This window comes from Thalassophryne amazonica, chromosome 12, assembly GCF_902500255.1.
Source record: "Thalassophryne amazonica chromosome 12, fThaAma1.1, whole genome shotgun sequence".
Classification (NCBI taxonomy): Eukaryota; Metazoa; Chordata; class Actinopteri; order Batrachoidiformes; family Batrachoididae; genus Thalassophryne; species Thalassophryne amazonica.
This window is the reverse complement of record NC_047114.1, coordinates 79366432-79386199: the sequence shown is the minus strand read 5'-3', so window position 1 is coordinate 79386199 and position 19768 is coordinate 79366432. Positions and strand designations below refer to the sequence as shown.

Sequence of the window (19768 nt, the reverse complement as noted above, 5' to 3'; positions counted from 1 at the left end):
GGGGATCCCACCGTGTTCCCATGCCAGCTGGGAAGTATAATCTCTCAAGCATGTCGTAGGTCAGGGGTCACCAACCCTGTTCCTGGACACCTGGGCACCTGTCCTACATGTCTTCTAACTCTCCCTGTTGCACTCATCTCTATCAGGTGTCTTCAGCCAATCAAGAGCTGGAAAACACCACCTTTATAAAATCTGGTGTGACTTAAGTAGGTAGACATGGACCCTGTCATAGGTCTTCCCCTTGGCCTTCTCCCCGATTGGCTGTGCCCAGACTACTTCCCTAGGGAGACGACCAGGGGGCATCCTCACTAGGTGCCCAAACCACCTCAACTGACTCCTTTCGATGTGAAGCTTTACACTGAGTCCCTCCCACATAGACGTGATATAATGTAATTAAATTGCTTTGTTTTCAGCTTTGCTTATAGATGAGGATAAAAGAAGTTGCAACTTTTCTCCAGCAGAGGGCATAATACTTTTTTTGTTGCCCTAATTCAGTACTTTAAGATTTTCCGTAATCCACCTGGAGGTCCCCTGTGCTTTCCAGCATGCACCATGGCGCAAGCAGAGTTCCGGCATCTCACAGCGCATGTAAACAATGGCTAGCGCGGATGTGGGTGGTGTTGATCCAGCGAGTTCACAGGCGATTATGATGACACATTCTCCCAAGTTGAGAGGGTTATCTAGAGGAAGTGTAGCACCTGTGATAGACTTCTGCTGTGGCCCAGCGTTGTCTTGTCCATACCTCACGAGGTTTGTTTACATTTTGCCCTGAACCGGAACTCTGCTTAAACCAAACTCTTGCATGAGTCATGGACCGCGGAATGGTGCGAGATTCACAACTGTGAAACAGCAAATGTGTTACTTGTAGTGGTGTGCGATACTGCAAGATTTGGTGTCGATCTGATACCAAGTACATACACGGCCAGTATTGCCGATACAGATACTGATCTTTTTCATGACTTTTAACGTTTTGTGATTTTTTTTTTTCTTCTTCTTTGATTATTAATTAGTTGAAACCAAGGACAGAAGTTGGGCAAAGTTTATAGGTAAAAAGAAAATATCTTATTATTATAATAAAAGTTTTTGTTCAGAAACAATAGAACAGCAACAAAATAAATTTTCCCCATACATTGTCTTGTCTGGATTTTTTCTTAAATAAACAAAAGTACGCAAAAATTATCATTTGAGACTAAATTGAAACAAGTTCTTTTTTCAGGTGTAGTGCATTTCTCCCTTCATTGCACTTCTTTTCTGGATTTTCTTTCTTAAATAAACAGAATTATCACTCCACCAGAAATGTTATAAAACAAGTAGAATTTCAAGTAGAATGTGTGTTTAGGAAATAAAAACAAAATTTATCACATTCAGGTCAGTTCTTTTCTAAATGCAGCAGAGCATACAGGAGAGAAACTGAAACTAAAGTATTGATCTCATTACACTGGTATCTGTCAATATCAATGCCAAATTTATCAGTATTTGGATCAGTGCGCCCACCACTAATTGTTTGACAAATTCTCGGAAGCAGATGCAAGAAAGCAAAAAAAAAAAAACATGAGAGACAACCAGAGATGTGCAGCAAGTGCCTCATATTTTAAAATCCAAGCTTTGGAAACACTTTTAATGCTGTTTTAATAAATAAGTGGATACAAGAAGTAGTTTGTGGTGTTTTTAGTTTGCTCCACATGATATAACTAATTAGTCCATCGTGTTAGCGTTCCAAATCAACAGTGGATCAGTTATCGCTTTTGTTCCAAGTGAAAAGTTGAACTCAAACATTTTTTGACAAATGTTACTACAGGTATTGTGATTATTACTTTCTCACCAGACAACATAGACATACTCAGTTTTTTCTTTGAAAAAGAATTGAAAGCTATAAACTCTGTTCTACTTTCTATGATGTTTACAAAAGCTGTTTTTATTCACTACTACTTTTCAAATTGCAATTTAATATACTCATGCAGTTTTTAAAAATATTATTTAAATATTGGACACCTTGTCTTCATTGCTAGTTATTTTTAAAAATGGAAAGCCAAGTTTTTTTGGTGCCGGTGTCACCGACCGAACGGCCCCCTCTAAAAAAAAAATTGGTCCACCCTGCCTTCGCTGCACGTGTGTCTGAGACTGACTCCGAGTCTGACTCTCTGCACTCAAAGCGATCAGAGGAATAATGTTATTATTAACCATCAGATTATAAATTAAAACCTCTTAAATCATTCTAAAGTCAGTTTTAAGCAGAAACAAGGTGGTTAAAAGCAAAAACAAGGCAGTGATCGGTGAATCGCTACTGGCACTCCGAAATAATGTAGGCGCTCTGATCGGGAACCCTTGTCTTTTTATTATGAAATAATGCTGAATTTATGTGGAAATGATTGTTGTACAAACGTTTCAGATATCTGTCGCTGAGATAGATGATGACTGAGAGCAGTTTTAAGCAGAAATGAGATGATAATCAAAGAATTGCTGCCGACGCTCCAAAATGACATGCGTGGTGAAGGCAGGGTGGACCGATTTTTAAGGTGGGCCGTTCGGTTGGCAACACCTGCCCTGCTTGCCCCCCCCCCCCCCATTTTTAAATGTATTTTTCTGATCTGAAAGACAAATCAATCCATGAGTTAAAACTGTGATCTGACCCAAACCGTGACACCCCTCTAATGAGATATTGTACGGTTCTGATCTTCCCACCTTGGGAATGCCAGCATGAACCTCACAGCTCGCTTTGCAGTGTTTCGCTGTTTTACATTCAGTGTAGCACAAAACAACGGGTGCATTCTGATTGAAGCCCGGATGAATGTGGAGGAAAAACATGTAGACCGATTTGAAGCTGATCCTTGCTTCATTATCCACAACCATCCATCAAACATCTTCCTCCCCTCCCAGTTTATTTTTAAGTTAGTCAAAACATTGTTTTAGCTGGTATGATATCTCATGCTGTGGATGGGATTCATCCACTGTTTCAAAATAAGATTGTTGTAATAAGAAATTCTATACAAGCATTTTTACAACATTCTAACTGCACTGAATTGAAACAAATACAGGGGAAACACTACAAAGGACTTGGCAGTCTAAGTTTATTTTATTGCATTGTTTGCGTTGGCTCCGTTATATTTTGTATGTTTGTTTTTTTTTGAAGTCCAACTTCTTAAAGTTTGAGAGTTGTGCCATATCCTAAAAGTGTTCACACACAAGCACATTTCCGTAAACAGAATTGAATTTATTGCCTAGTAAATTCTCACATCCAAGGAATTTGATCTGGTGTCATTGGTGCATAAACAACAGTAAAAAGAAAAGGAAAAAAAATACTTCTGTCAGAAGTAGAGTCAAATAGGCAAAACTATGTTCACTGTCAAATATAACAGTAGAATGGGGCTGTGCAAATGCATGCAGTTGTACAGCACTTTTCAGTGCATCATTCATTCATTCATTTTTTTTTTATCCCCGCTTATTCCAATTAAGGGCCACATTGGTTACATTGAAGCATTTATGCAATCTGCTTTTTTTTTTTTTCCAAGATCACATTTTTGTCACACATTGCTTGCTTTGCACGTCAAAGGTTGCATTCTCTCCTGTCACGTTCCTTGGTGAGACCTCACACTAAACTAATGTATCAAGCTTCTACTTGTTGCTTATGTTCTCTTTCTCGTAAATATTGCACAAAAGTGAGCAGAGGAAGGACCCCGGATATGGATCAGACTTTGCCAAATCCCCAGGCCGGAGGAGTCCCTCAGAATGCTATACCAGTGGCAGCTTTTAGACAGGGCAATGTTCCCGTTTGGGAGAGAAGCATCATCAGCGGCGATAACGTCCAGTTTGGGAGGCTCAGGCGGCGCACACGTTTGTCTCAGTCAGAGAGCCAGGCCACTGGAGCTGAAGAGGAGTGGTTGAGCAGCTCCTTGGGATCAGGTGGCTTGTACGGTCAAAGCCCCATCCTCCAGGGCATGCAGGCAGAGCACGTTTGGTACAACCGCAACATCTACGACCAAGCTGAGGGCAACTTCCAACGCCGGCGTGCCGCAAATGCTGATGGGCCGCTGTCCTCTTCCCCAAGGAGCACAAACACCAGAAACCCCTTGACCTTTCATGCCAGGCGTAGCCCTGGTCAACAGCAGGATCAGGGCCAGCCTGCCAGCACCGTGAGGTCCTCCAGCACCCCGCAACGGCAATTTATAAAAGGTCGCAGACGCACCTCCTCTGAGACGGAGCAGGTGGCCAGAGGCAGCAGAGGGCCAAACCAGAGGAAGAGGGGCGTCTCTGAATCAGAAAGCAGGTCCAGCTGGCACAAGTATGGCCCCTCTTGTTGAGGTCGTGGGAACGGCAGCATATGTGTGTCTGGCTTCAGTAACCCATCTTGTTTGTGTGCATTTTTGTTTGGCCTTTTCACTTGTTATGGTGCAGAAAATGGATGATTTGTGATCTGCAAGTTTATAGACAAACATACGTTGAGACTACTTGGCATCCCAAATAACCTGATGTGTAGAATTAACTGGAGGCTACTCAGGTCATCAGCTGAAAATACCGTTTGGTGATTCCATCAGATCCAATAAGAATGGGCTTTTTTCCCCTCTCCTTTTCTGTTACAGAACAAACTATTAAATATTTCAGATGTTTGGATCATTCAGTCTTAAGAAGTGCAGTTGCAGTGCAGTTTGTAAGCCTTGAACCACATGGCGTGAAGAGACAAGCGTTTGCATGTTTTTGTGGAAACCAACACCTCTGATTTCAGTAGTTTTCACCAATTTGAGAGGCATGAACCTCCAGGATATTAATCCTCCATGGCACATGGTGAGATCACGGATTAACATTTTGTGTGAGACCTTGTGTGTCATATGACCTATGTTTGCTCTGCTGTAACTAGGATTATCTGCAGGCAGTGGCCTCCAGTTTGTTCGATAATCCAGAGTTTGCATACAAGGCAACTCTGTTTCACTGGCCGGCCAATGTGTTCATGCCTGTCTGCTGCCATAACTAACCAGCTGAATGTTAACCCCTTAATTACCTTCAGATGAAAAGGAGGGCTGAACTTGTCTCTTTCTGTATGTTTAAGACTCTATAAGTGAGTGGTTTATGGGTTACAATTTAATTTGCTACAGGGGGGTAGTCCTTAGGTTTGGGATGGGTACCAATACCTGAGGTTAGAGCCTGACTGGTGTATCAGGTGGTTAATATCGGCCTATATGAGCGTTTCACGAGCATATCTTCGTCTGCTTTTTTTTTTTTTTTTTTTGTCAATTCATGAAAACTTTTATTTTACTGAATAAACAATACAGAAAACACTTTGGCTATTAGAAGTGGTGTAATTCTGAAACAGTGGTCAGATTCTGTGAAGACTTTCAAGTCCAGACTTAAGACGCACTTATTTTCCTTTTCATATGGCTAGCATACTGGCATAGTATAGTTCTATGCTTTTTAGTCTTTTAATTCATTTTATTAGTAAACGGAGCGGGCTGCGGCCTCAACTTTACCTAAATTCTGGGTCTTTTAGTTAAGCTTAGGGCTAGTGGCTGTCGATCACCTTAGTATTTCCTGTTTTTCTTGTTGTTTAATGCTGACAAATTATACTGTATTTCTTGTCTTTCTGTTGCCTGATTCTGTTTTTTCTCTCTGTTTAAGGTGCAGCTCCATCCAGAGATGGGTGTGGTATTTGTGCTGGAGACCCCCCCACCCCGTTCTGTGCACTAACAACATTTCCTGTAATTTATGCCTGTAGCATGGCCCAAGCAGAGGGTCACCCCTTTGAGTCTGGTCTGCTTGAGGTTTTTTCCTTACAACTGCTGCTCTGGGGGTTAGTAAGGTTAGATCTTACTGGTGTGAAGCGCCTTGAGGCAACTCTGTTGTGATTTGGTGCTATATAAATGAAAATAAATTGAAATTGGCATTGTTTACAATGCTGCCAGGCATGGCCGGGACTCCTCGGTCACATTAGCTACAAGAGACAGAGGCGACCAGCTGCCAATCATTTTCGATCAGACTGGGTGTTTTGTAGTGACAAGAGACAAGTGAGCATTATGCTGCCATCTAGTCATGACCAAAATGGCTGAGAAGTCGTATTTTATGCAAACACTGAGTGGCGTGACATACTGACTGCCAGTCTGAATGAATGCAGTGGCAGGATGATGTACTTCAGTTGGTTGTTGGTTTTATTTATAGCAAAGTTCATGTTTAATCTCTAAAATATCAAGCCTCTGCTAAATTTCTTTGTCGTAAGGGTTTGATAAGGACATGTTAGGAATAATTGGCATTCTTTATGTCTATATCTGTAGATAGGTTTGTATCCTTGTTTTTTTTTTTTTCGTTTTTTTACTCTATTTGTATCATATCAGCCTCCAAAAAATCCGTATTAGTTGGGCTCTACTCACACTGAATGAACCACATGACTAAATGATTGGAGACCACAGGACCAGTAAACGCTGACGTCTGTACTGATGTGAGGACTCGTGCCGTGCTGCACCCACCACACAAATTAAGAAAATATTTATTATTGCTACATAAACATTATATTCTCCATTTTATCACAGCAACTCCATTCCTGATTAAGACGTTCTTTTATGATGCATTTTGATATTTGCACTCCAGATGAGATTGTGCAAGTTCTTCTACTTAGAAAGATGAGAGAGGTCTGTATGTTTTCATCATACGTGCACTTCAACTATGAGAGACAAAATGAGGGGGAAAAAATATAGGAAATCACATTGTAGGATTTTTGAAGAATTTATTTGTAAATTACGATGGAAAATAAGTATTTGGTCAATAACAAAATTTTTCCATGCAGATCTCCTCTAGAGCAATGATGTTTTGGGGCTGTCGCTGGGCAACATGGACTTTCAACTCCCTCCACAAATTTTCTATGGGGTTGAGGTCTGGAGACTGGCTCGGCCACTCCAGGACCTTGAAATGCTTTTTACGGAGCCACTCCTTCGTTGCCTGAGTGGTGTGTTTGGGATCATTGTCATGCTGGAAGACCCAGCCACGTTGCATCTTCAATGTTCTCACTGAAGGAATGAGGTTTTGACTTAAAATTTCACGATACATGGCCCCGTTCATTCTTTCCTTAACACAGATCAGTCGTCCTGTCCCCTTTGCAGAAAAACAGCCCCAAAGCATGATGTTTCCACCCCCATGCTTCACAGTAGATATGATGTTCTTGGAATGCAACTCAGCATTCTTCTTCCTCCAAACACGACTAGTTGAGTTTTTACCAAAATGTTCTATTTTGGTTTTAGCTGACCACATGATATTCTCCCAATCCTCTTCTGGATCATCCATATGCTCTCTGGCAAAGTTCAGATGGGCCTGGACACGTACTGGCTTAAGCAGGGGGACATGCCTGGCACTGCAGGATTTGAACCATTTTACCAGAGAACATCACTGCTTTCAAGTTTGTCCATTTTAGGCATTTACACTTCTATTTTTAGCATAATTTTACTGCTAGTGCTGAATAAGAATGGATAGTTCTGTTTATAATTTGTATGTGTTGTTTTTTAAAAATTACAAAACAAACCAATGAGAATACTGTAAAAGTATCTGATCACTGCGCAGTATTGGTAAGACAAGTTGTACTGTTAAATTCTTAAATGATACCCATCCCCAGCTACGGTCAAAGAGTTGAACATGTTTTGGTGGTGACTCTATTCTGCCTCAGTGTTCTGCAGTTCTTTAGTTTTGTTTTGAACACTTTTTGAAGGATTTCTTTTTATCTCATTCTTATCCTATGATATTATAAAAAGCTGAAAGGGATTTTAAAAAAAGTTCTCCCGATTTGGCAGATGTAAATATGGTTGGCATTACTACCCCAGCGGAGCTTTGCTTTTTGTAGTTTGTCTTGCACAAACTGATGCTTCTGTATCCTTTCAGTTGAGTGTGTGTGTGTGTGTGTGTGTGTGTGTGTGTGTACACGAGGACAAAAATTGTTCAAGTTATGCTTTGATTTGTCTCCATATTCTGCCGTCGACTCCAGGTGTTGCTCTGCATGATGTTGTAATTGTTGTAATCTGCAGTATACAGTCCTGGATGGGCATGCACGTTATGTTCCGTCACTCATTGTGCTGGCTGTAGTGACATGTTGTCATGGTTGCTAATTAGCATTGATTTATTTTTTTTGTGGAAGGATTATTCATAAAACCTCCACTTTCCTCCTCAGCATCAACATGAGTGGACTGCAGTGCCTTGCCACAGAGAACATCTGGTTCGACAAACACAACTACGATGAGGCAGAGAGGCGTTTCTATGAGGGTGTTAACGGCCCCACGGTGCACCAGCAAAAGGTCAGTGTACACACGTTTTTGTTAAAACTTGAATTTTAAACATTTTTTTGTTTTATATGTTTGTGTCCACGCTGGGAGATAACAGTGTGAGGATCCACTTCTAGTTGGACCTAGTCCCTTGATCAAGAGACCCATAGTCTGTTTGCTCTGCACTAGAGTTAAAATGCATGTTGACACCTCCCCGAGTGTCTCACAAAATTGACCACGGTTTGGTAGAAACAGTCCACATAGGACAGATATGAAAGCAGATCCACTTCCAGAAGTCCTCTGTATTCAACAGTGGATTTAAAGTAGTTGATGGTCCAAATCAGCTTTCGTCAAGCTACGACAACACACATGGGTTTCCCATTGTGTAACATGATGGATCCCATCGATGTGCAAATTGCTTTGTATGTGTACAAAATTGTGTGAATTTGCACTTGTTTTTATGAATCTACTGTTTGGGGTGGGGTGTCTGAATGGGGACAACAATGATATCAAGTGTCAGACATCACCCTCCCCCTAATTTGTTCAGTAACGCCTAAAATTTCTGCAGTTAGTTTGTATATCTGGCAACATCAAAAAAGTCAATCCATGCATAGTCGTGAGATAACATTTGGAAAAAAGTACAACTTGAAATTAAATAAAATTCAGTTTTAATTAATAATCGTTGATCGTGAATGTATAAAGTTGAAGCAGATGTTATTTTTGAGACTTTCAAAGCGTTTATCTGTTAGTATAAAGTAAGTTACTGCTTTATCATGATTCAAGAATATCGTTATTTTAGAGTTAGATGAAATTGGGCTGATTTAATTTGGACAAAATCAAACTTTGCAGATGTCTGGGAAATCGAGGGGTCGGATTTTGACACCCACACTCCATATACTTGAGTTCTGTATTAACGATGGTGGGCATAGTGTCAAAGCGGTTAGTGCTCTTGTTTCCAGAGCAGAGGGTTCCCTATTCCAAACCACCATCTAATGTGGAGTTGAGGCTGGTAGGGCATCCAGCATACAACTTGTCAAAACAACATGTGGATCCATGTCTGATCTGCTGTGGAGACCCAGAGTGAAAAAAGGGAGAAGCCAAAGCAACTTACTATTTGTTGTTGTCTCTTTCGGGCAGCATTATAGAGTAGCCTAGTTGTCAACAACTTTTTGTACCAATCAAACAAGCTTCAAGCCCCTTTCACACCGGAGCCAACATAGAATTGCGTATTGTGGCGTACTGTCTACACTGAGTTATGCAGCTCTATGCCAAATTTAAGCAGCTCTGCGCAGCGGTATGCTGAGGTCTACGGAAAGGAGGACACCTAGAGCACTGAATGCAGAAAACACACAGTTTTTAAGCAGGTCTGTGCAACACTGCGCTACTGCATGCATCCAAAACGTGTGTGCATCCCGGAAGTGCCTCTGTGTGCTCAGAACAGGTAATTGAACCTCAGCTCAGAAATCCAGAAACAGAACACAAACAGCAGGTCTTGGGTCTTCTTCTCTCGTGCTCACTATCGCTCTCTTTAGAATGCTGACAAGAAATGGGATGTTGTTAAGTATGCTTATGAGTTTAAATGGCAGTATTTTCTACTTTTCTTGGGGGGGGGGGGGGACTAAATGTACTCTGAACTTTGCTATGTGTTTCATGCGTACAGACTGTTTCATTCACACACGGAGTAAAGGGGCTTTACTTGTTCATTTCAGTCCAATGCACCATCACAGTCTGAGGAACACTGTATCCACATAAAACCTGATTTTGGAAAACAACATCTGAAAATAGTTTTAACTCCTCGTCGTGGCTGGAAACGTAGCGTTTAAAAACAAGTCCCTCTGTGTTTTTTCTGCTCCAGGTGTGTTTTATCAGAGGATGCCGGTGTCGCGTTCTGAACACATCTGGTCAGACAAGCGCCGTGATGATTAAAGCTTTTAAAGCACCAGTCGACCGTGATCAGGTCTGATCAAACCTGAATAAGCACTGTGACTCTGTAACACTAAAGCGCCATTGCTGTCGGTGTGATCAGACTTGATCACACCTGATTGCTGTCAACTGGCGCTTTAAAAGTTTAAATCATCAAAGCGCTTCAATATTCAGGTCATCACAGACCTGATCAGAAAGCAACCCGTGCTTTAAAAGTTTAGAGTCACAGCACTCCATTCATTCACTGCAGCGTTTACCACAGACACTCATCAGCATTCTGTACGCAATGAAAATGAACCACCAAGACAAAAAATAAAATAATGTTAAATTACTCTGTTTCTGACCCACACCACACGTGCAGTACCGACCTGAACCACTCAGTGGAAACGGGGCTGTCGGCCCACGCTGGTCGTTAAGGTGTGTCAGCTGCATTAATTTATGCCAGCGTTTTTAAGAAATGGTTTGACCGGGCCTAAAACAACCATATGCTATTATAAGTAAGTCTAGGAACGCAACCTTGCGCCATCACACACCAGCCTGTACAGGGGCTACGCCAAATGTGTGCAATTTTCTAGCGTACTCCATTCACATTTTAGCGCAACTGTATGCAAGCCCGGTGTGAAAGGGGCTTTCGTATCGAACCCTGAGGTTAAGTATGTTTTCGTGTAAAGACTGCAACTTTAGGATTTCGTTAAAATTGTTTGCCAGTCTTTTTTACACCTTCACAACTCTAGCCACTTTGTCGGCACCTACGCGGTGAGGAGAGTCACTGGGCTTCTGTAGTAAACAGTACTTGAGTCTTTGTCAGTCAGTGTTCAGGAGGAATTCGTATGAGCATTAAGCGCTACATTTAGAAATAGCTTGTCTTAGTCAGAGCGGTCATGGTTTGGCAGCTGTCTCTGCTTCTCAAAGTGACAGGACTGCAGAGGCTGTGGGAGTTATGACGAGTACAGGGCAGTGTGGTTGCAGCAGGATCAATTTACCCAAATTACAAAAATACAGCGGAGACGTCTGCTCCTGAAATGTTGGTGGCTGGAATTTTACTTTTAATTCCAGTTTAGAGAATTGGAAGACAGCCTTATTAATGAAATTCAGGAGGTGCATATTTCCACAAAACATGACCTCGTTAACTCACGAAACGGGTTTGTGTACTGTCTGTAATTTCAGAAACTGAAGGGTGTCAGTACTTTGGGGAATTTGGCAGCTGCACCATGAGATTGAGGTTGGGTTAATAATTCTCTGTACTTTTCTGCCTGCTGCCAGAATGTCACATCTACGTTTCGTGCAACAGACACAAACCTGCTCGAGCTACTTGTTTGTAACATTTCAGAACTGCTTTGATCTTGAAGAACAGCTGGAATACACAAATGCAAAAATATGTCTTGGAACATCACGCTTTAATAATTAATTTTGACTGAGAATGTTGGGTGCGTGGGCTGTCTGCCTTTGTTAGGCTGTCATGCTGCTTTTTGTTTATTATGGCCCCCCCCACAAAAATACTAATTTGCCCACACAGGTCTGTAGGAAAGAGAAGCTCGTGCTTTTCTGCAGGATGTTTTTAAATTCCAGCTGAATATACAGAATTTTCAGGATGGGGTCCATCTTGTACCACAAGTGAAATGTGAGTGTTTAATGTGAATGTCCTTTTTTGCAGCTGTCTGTATAAAATTATGTAATTATATTCACTTGACATTTAAATAAAAAAAAAATTGGTGAGTTAAAATTTGGTTTGTCAGAACTCCTATTGTCAAAATTCTATCAGTTGCATCTGTCCAAAAATGCATCATGAAGAGGGGAAAAAACAATTTGCCCCAGTCTATTGCATTTATTTATTTTAATCATGTTGATATGAAGAAAAATGACTTTATTCAGCACATTATTTATTGCAAATGGCATGTTAGTAAGCAGAAGCTAAAGGGCTAATTGTTGTTTAATTGAGACACAAAGAATTCATCTGCCTTTTGTTGCCACTAAACAGAAGAAAATGTAAAGAAGCCAAATATGCATGTTTACCTCACTAAATGTAGAAAACCTTTTTAATTTATTAAAATGAGTGCAGGCAACCTTGCTGGGTCTGCCATCCCCATCTTGGTCGTCCCCACTTACAAACATGCAGCGGAAGGGAGAGAACAGCGGAAGTAAAAATACAGTACAGAGTAGAGATTAAGGGCTTTTATATATTTATATTTATATATTAGTGTTTGTTTTGTTGAAGCTTGGTCCCTGTGTGCTAAAGCACAGTATATGTGCATCATGACACCTTTTCAGTTGCTTGTTAACACAAATGCCTAATCAGCCAATCACATGGCAGCAACTCAATGCCTTTAGGCATCCAGACGTGGTGAAGACGACTTGCTGACGTTCAAACAGCAGTGGAGCAGATAACTAACAATTGTTCATTTCTGGAAACAAGCACCAAAAATGGCACACATACTCTTTAGACATTGCTCTTTTTGGGGGAAAAAATTGATTGGCCACTTTAATTTTCAATAGGCAGCCAGGTAGGAGTCAAAAATGAAAGATATTCCAATCATATTGGAAACTATATCACATTATTTGTCAGATTACAAAGATTCCAAAAAGGTATTTTGGACTATCTGTGACCGACTGTTATGGGGTAAAAACAGCAAGAATGGTGACAAAGGTCAATTTCAGTTTGTACAGGGGTCAGAAGTTAAAGCTGCTCTTCACGGTAACGGTATATGTTGCGATATAAACTTAAGTGTAAAAATTATAAAGGAAGTGTTTGAGTGGGTCATATAGTCCATTAGCAAAGCTAAATTGATATAAACAACAAAAAAACAAAAACAGATATAATTAATTTTGAGCACCTGATTCTCTGACTTTAGACATGTATTTTTGTGCATTGGAATAATCTCATTCCTGCTTCTGTCCAGCAGGAGGCAGTGTTACTTTCTGTTTTTGGTGGCGTTTTGTCCAGAAAGACCTCAGAGACGCCACTACCAATAATAAAGCGGAAGGCGTGCGTAAATTATTAATCATAATTCAGGTTATAGGAGGCCCATTCACATAATTTTAAAACTCATATAGAGCTTGAAATGTGCACTTTTAAAATTCATTGAAACAGAGACTGAGTCTGGTGAATTTAATGGGACAATTGTTTAATTCGGTCATGTGACTTTTACATGACTGAAATCAGTCAGGCGACTACAGATGGTTAAAATAACATAATTTTACACTCTTACAAGGAGATGTTTTAATCTACCGAGGTGAAAATGGAGCCTGTGACCAAAGCACTGACTGCAGCCATTTTCAGTCGATCAGAGTCACTGAGGAAGATACGATGATGTCATCAACAAACATTACCACGGTTGGTCGGTGGGGTCTAAATCTCTGCCGTCTACCAAATTTATACTTTGAAACAGTTAAATCGTTTATATCGCCCACCCCTAAGCTGCTCCATTTTATCAGAGCTGACTTCTTAGGGTTTTTTATTTTTAAGAAATTTGGCAGTTCTGAAAAGGCAGTTCTGAAGGCAAAAGGGGGCCCAACCCGGTACTAGCAAGGTGTACCTAATAAAGTGGCCGGTGTATCAACTCAATCAATCAACTTTTTTCTTATATAGCGCCAAATCACAACAAACAGTTGCCCCAAGGCGCTCCATATTGCAAGGCAAGGCCATACAATAACCATGAAAAACCCCAACGGTCAAAACGACCCCTATGAGCAAGCACTTGGCCACAGTGGGAAGGAAAAACTCCCTTTTAACAGGAAGAAACCTCCAGCAGAACCAGGCTCAGGGAGGGGCAGTCTTCTGCTGAGACTGGTTGGGGCTGAGGGAAAGAACCAGGAGAAAGACATGCCGAGAAGGGGGGCAGAGATCGATCACCAATGATTAAATGCAGAGTGATGCACACGGAGCAAAAAAAGAAAGAAACAGTGCATCATGGGAACCCCCCCCACAGTCTACGTCTAAAGCAACATAACCAAGGGATGGTCCAGGGTCACCCGATCCAGCCCTAACTATAAGCCTTAGCGAAAAGGAAAGTTTTAAGCCTAATCTTAAAAGTAGAGAGGGTATCTGTCTCCCTGATCTGAATTGGGAGCTGGTTCCACAGGAGAGGAGCCTGAAAGCTGAAGGCTCTGCCTCCCATTCTACTCTTACAAACCCTAGGAACTACAAGTAAGCCCGCAGTCTGAGAGCGAAGCGCTCTAATGGGGTAATATGGTACTACGAGGTCCCTAAGATAAGATGGGACCTGATTATTCAAAACCTTATAAGTAAGAAGAAGAATTTTGAATTCTATTCTAGAATTAACAGGAAGCCAATGAAGAGAGGCCAACATGGGTGAGATATGCTCTCTCCTGCTAGTCCCCGTCAGTACTCTAGCTGCAGCATTCTGAACCAACTGAAGGCTTTTTAGGGAACTTTTAGGACAACCTGATAATAATGAATTACAGTAGTCCAGCCTAGAGGAAATAAATGCATGAATTAGTTTTTCAGCATCACTCTGAGACAAGACCTTTCTGATTTTAGAGATATTGCGTAAATGCAAAAAGGCAGTCCTACATATTTGTTTAATATGCGCTTTGAATGACATATCCTGATCAAAAATAACTCCAAGATTTCTCACAGTATTACTAGAGATCAGGGAAATGCCATCCAGAGTAACGATCTGGTAAGACACCATGCTTCTAAGATTTGTGGGGCCAAGTACAATAACTTCAGTTTTATCTGAGTTTAAAAGCAGGAAATTAGAGGTCATCCATGTCTTTATGTCTGTAAGACAATCCTGCAGTTTAGCTAATTGGTGTGTATCCTCTGGCTTCATGGATAGATAAAGCTGGGTATCATCTGCGTAGCAATGAAAATTTAAGCAATACCGTCTAATAATACTGCCCAAGGGAAGCATGTATAAAGTGAATAAAATTGGTCCTAGCACTGAACCTTGTGGAACTCCATAATTAACTTTAGTCTGTGAAGAAGATTCCCCATTTACATGAACAAACTGTAATCTATTAGACAAATATGATTCAAACCACCGCAGCGCAGTGCCTTTAATACCTATGACATGCTCTAATCTCTGTATCCAAGCACCATGCATGAAAATGATGAGTGCGTCAGGTGGAACCTAGTAATGATGCTCCCACAGTACTGTGCCCTGTCTTGAGCTAGGTGCAAGATAGGGCCCCTAATGTTCAATATTTTGTAGCTCACTGTTCTCTGTAAGACTGATGTGAAAGAAATTCATCATAGTTAAGTTGGCATGCTGTGTTCCTCTAAACACCTACTGCGTTACATTTTTACTGTCAAACATCTTTGTTTGACAGACAGATGTTCTTGCAACAACTTATTTTGGTAGTTGTGACTGCACCCTTATAGGTCAACATATTCAAGCACATGCCTGACATTATCTAGGATTAATTTTTGAGTGATTGTAACATATAGCATCGATTTGTCTGCCTACAACCACTACTTTTCTTTGCCTTCATTGTTGTTGTCTTTTCTCCCTCACTTAACACTGTCATCACTGGATGCAGGTGAAAACCGCCCCTCAACAAAAGGTGCGCCAACAAAAACGGCAGCACAGAAATGTAAGTCTTCCTTCTTTGCTGCTCAGAACGGAGGATGCTGCATGCCTGAGCCGCTACGTCTGCTCCTGGGACTTTGATTTGCGAGGATTATGAGGTCCAGAGTTGTGGCCTGGAGCCGCACCTGACACTGCGGTGGTGGGGTGTTCTGTTTGTTTGTTTGTTTTCCGTAAAAGGGCTCTGTTTTTCTCCACTGTTGAAAAGGAAGGAATAATTGAATGCTGGGTACAGATAACAGACATTAGTTTGTAAACCAACGTGACCAAGTTATGTGCCCTTTACAAGATGAGTTTATGAATTTAATTTAAACATAATTAAACCAGGTTAGTCCCATTGAGATCGAGACCTCTTTTGCAAAGGAGACCTGGGCAATTATTAAGTTTCCAATTCACCTAACCTGCATGTCTTTAAATTAATATTATTTACACCACATACTAAAATAAAAAAAAAAAAATGTAAAAGTAGAAATATAAAATATACATAGGCAGAATGTAAGGCTGTCCAGAAATAACTTAGAAGCTAATCTAGCTGGACAGCCAATAATTGGTTATAAAATAAACAAAATAGAGGTCATACAAAACATAAATATTAAATAAATAAATAAACATGTATTAGCCAACAAATAACAATGAGATTTTGTACCAACAGATGTGTCCTTCTGGTCTGACTGTGCAAATATTTGCACATGGTTTTAAAAAGAAAAGAAAAAAAACCTAGGAAATCTGTATTAATCATCCTGCCCTCTAGTGGCGCGTCCAGACTGTGTTAAGGTGACTGGAAACAGGCCTGTTTGTTTTGTCGCTGTAGAACTATAGAACACAATTTTACCAAGTTAATTGTTTGTAAAATGCCATTTAAAAGAGTCAGAGAGGACATTGCTTTGGTTATGAGATTTTAAAGAAAATAGATAAAAATCTTTTCATGAACAGGTGTCTGTAAAACAGACAGTGTAAGAGAACTTTTATTGGGGGTGTCAAAACAAAGAATTTTTATTTAATTTTATTTCAGATTAATGAAAAGCATCCTACATGCATTTTATTGAACCTGTCCTGCAGCTCTTCAAAGTCCCGAACATCACAGCGCTTATTTAATTTTTTTCTGATCACTGCACGGCCGTCCTTACTTTACGATATGAGCCGGTCTGAAATACTGTTGTAACAAATTTGTGGTCATGTGATTTTGGTCTTAATTTTCTTGCACTTTAATTCGCCTTCAACAGCTTTAAGTTTTGAAGCTTTTCTCCCCCATTTCTTCAACCTCAGATATGATTTTAAGTTTGAATGCAAATGTTCTTTTTTGATTACTAATTAACTGTTTGATTCTGCAGCTGTGTTTAACGGGGTGATAATGATTCCCGTTAGTTTCCTGAACTGACCTGCATGTGGCCTTGTCCTTTCAGGTTGATCGCATCTGATGTTCATCTAAATCATTGTGTGATAAATTACAACATTGCATGTTTTGTTTTTTTCCCACCTCTTCCTTTTGATCTCAAATGTGAAATGTGTCGGGGGGTTTTTGTTTTTAACTAAATCAAGCTTGCAAACATGACACTTGCTGTTTGTTTTCCAGTCTTCCTCACATGCAGGAGGAGATCAGGAGCTGGTTTCCCGCATGAAGAGCCTGGAAGTGGAAAACCAGAATCTGCACAAAGGTTGCTTTCTGCGGCTTTTGTTTACTTGCTGTGGTAACACGGCGGTTCGGTTTAACCTTGTTGATGTCTGTCTGCTTGTTAGTGGTGGAGGAGATGAGAGCAGCCCTGCAGAAACTGGAGTCCAGAGTAGCAGTGCTGGAAAGAAGTCCTGCACCAGCTGTGACTTGTGTAGCCGAGATCATTCCATGTGCTCAGGTAGAAGGCTAAGAGTTTATTACATATGTAACATACAATGGTGCTTATATGATGGTGTGAAAAAGACATTCTCAGCTGAGCCGTTTAGCTTTCATGCCCCTTTTTCTCAATCAGGCTGCCCCACCTCAGCAGGTCAAAGTGGAAAATGGTGCTGCCGCTGCTGCTACCGCCGACGATGACGACGATGACATTGACTTGTTTGGCAGTGACGAAGATGACGAGGAAGCAGAGCGTCTCAAACAGCAGCGCGTTGCAGCCTATGCAGCTAAAAAGGCCACGAAACCCACCCTCATCGCCAAGTCATCTATTCTGTTAGACGTCAAGCCCGTAAGTGTTAACGCTCACACACAACGCTACGTAATCATTCCACTTAAAATGTGCACGACGACTCGCAATTGTACAGCAACAAGCATTTTGGAAATAAGTAGCTAGAACTTATACAAGGTCTGGTATGAAAACATTAGGCAGAAATACTGAGGCATTAAGTGGTATTATACGCCTACATGGACGTGTTATTATTGATGCGTGCAGGTTTTTTTCTCCCACTTACACGTCATTGCAAACCACTGAAATGGAATTGAAAGTATGTAGGTTTGCAGCTGTCAAATAATTTTTGGAATCTAGTATTCTGTCGAGTAATCAGATAAAAAGTACTTTTGCAATTCCCAGCTAATTATTTTTTCACGTTGCTAAGAGTTTTAGAGCTTTCCAAGAGTGTAAGCACAGGCGGTTGGCGAACTCCTCAGTCAGCGGACAGACTGCGTGTGAAAGTGAACACCTTCCAGCTTCTCCACAAACGTTGCATTGATAAATCCGCTGTCCACCCTGTTGAAAACTCTGATCGAATCCGAATAAAGGCATTCTTTAAACAGTTAAACTTGACTCACTTAAAATGCGCGCCCTTTCATTTTGTCTGCTCGGTGGAGAGCAGCCAGTGGACCAAAACACAGCGCCATATGTTTTTAAAAATACCCAAACACACTTCTTCGCTTTAACTTCCCAGTAAATCTATTTCAGATGATGAGTGCGGACCCTCCTTCTCCTAAAAAGCTTTATTTTACTCAGTGTGCCGCTTTGGAAAGTTGTAGCTTCAGTTGCTACATTGATTAGCTCCTTACATCAGTTATGTGCATGCTCCATGTCTCCTGTTTTTTGTGGGAGTATTACAGCGCCACATACAGGCCTGGCGTATATACTACAGTGTTTTCAGCTGTGCCGCCTTGAACATAGTTTTTTATATATCAAATTATTCAAGTTACTTGAGTAATCCTTTCAGTTCTGCATTAATGCATAGAGCAAGTAAATAGCTTGGTGGAATAAGGAGCTGGGCTACTGATATTCAGACTTGAGTTTGATTGCCGGTCACGCTACCTGTCTTTCAAGACACTTTATCTGCATCGTCCCAGTTCACAGTGCTATAAATGGGTTCCAGCTTTGGCGGGTGAAGTAATGTGTCATACTGGGGGAGTTGTAAAAGTGTCAGACTACAGAACTGGGAATAAGCACCGGCACCAACAGAGCTCAGGGCCTGCATAGACTGAGGATAAACTGATTAAATGAGATAACTTTGAGGCACCAGGTCAATAGAAGAAGTAGACTTGTAGACCTAGACCTAATTTGGCATACCTAACTTTTGAGAGCCTTTGCGTTAAGTGGTACCTGTGTCGACGAGGCATTGTCAGACTCTTTGTATTCCATCAGTGGGACGATGAGACGGACATGGCGAAGCTGGAGGAGTGCGTTCGCTCCGTGCAGATGGACGGTCTCCTGTGGGGAGCATCGAAACTGGTCCCTGTGGGCTACGGGATCAAGAAGCTGCAGATCAGCTGTGTGGTCGAGGACGACAAAGTGGGAACAGACATTCTGGAAGAGGAGATCACCAAGTTTGAAGACTTCGTAAGTACTGAGCATTTTTATCTAAAAGGATACTCCTTTATTTGTTTACTTATTTAAATAAATCAGCAGGAAATTAAATTTTAAAACTGAGTAATTCATGTCCTATAGCTTTACTTTGGGGAAAAAGTCACATTTAATTACATGTTAAAATGATAGAGTAGCTTTTAATGTGAGGTACAGTACAATAAATAAAATGTTCCTCATCCTTCTCAGGTCCAAAGTGTAGACGTTGCTGCCTTCAACAAGATCTGAGTTCCCCCAAAGACCTGCTGCTGTCGCTCTGAGTTATTGTGATCATTAAACTGCTGAGCTCTGAGCACACACT

The 19768-nt window shown here is 41.0% G+C and overlaps 1 protein-coding gene across 4 annotated transcripts in view; it reads left to right on the top strand.

The window, feature by feature from the left end:
* Positions 1 to 19764, top strand: part of LOC117522585 (elongation factor 1-delta-like) — a 25956-nt gene extending 6192 nt beyond the window's left edge. Inside the window, exons 1-8 of one of the 4 annotated variants that reach the window (XM_034184018.1) lie at positions 3658 to 4279; positions 8135 to 8258; positions 15651 to 15704; positions 17271 to 17352; positions 17435 to 17547; positions 17662 to 17874; positions 19249 to 19443; positions 19657 to 19764. In XM_034184018.1, the coding sequence (XP_034039909.1) occupies positions 3681 to 4279; positions 8135 to 8258; positions 15651 to 15704; positions 17271 to 17352; positions 17435 to 17547; positions 17662 to 17874; positions 19249 to 19443; positions 19657 to 19695 (1419 nt within the window). In that variant the 5' untranslated portion in view covers positions 3658 to 3680 and the 3' untranslated portion in view covers positions 19696 to 19764. Of the gene's footprint in view, positions 1 to 3657; positions 4280 to 8134; positions 8259 to 15650; positions 15705 to 17270; positions 17353 to 17434; positions 17548 to 17661; positions 17875 to 19248; positions 19444 to 19656 lie in introns of those variants that run through there. The other 3 variants (XM_034184020.1, XM_034184019.1, XM_034184021.1) reach the window with 3 other exon arrangements.
* The last annotated feature ends 4 nt before the right edge of the window (positions 19765 to 19768 follow it).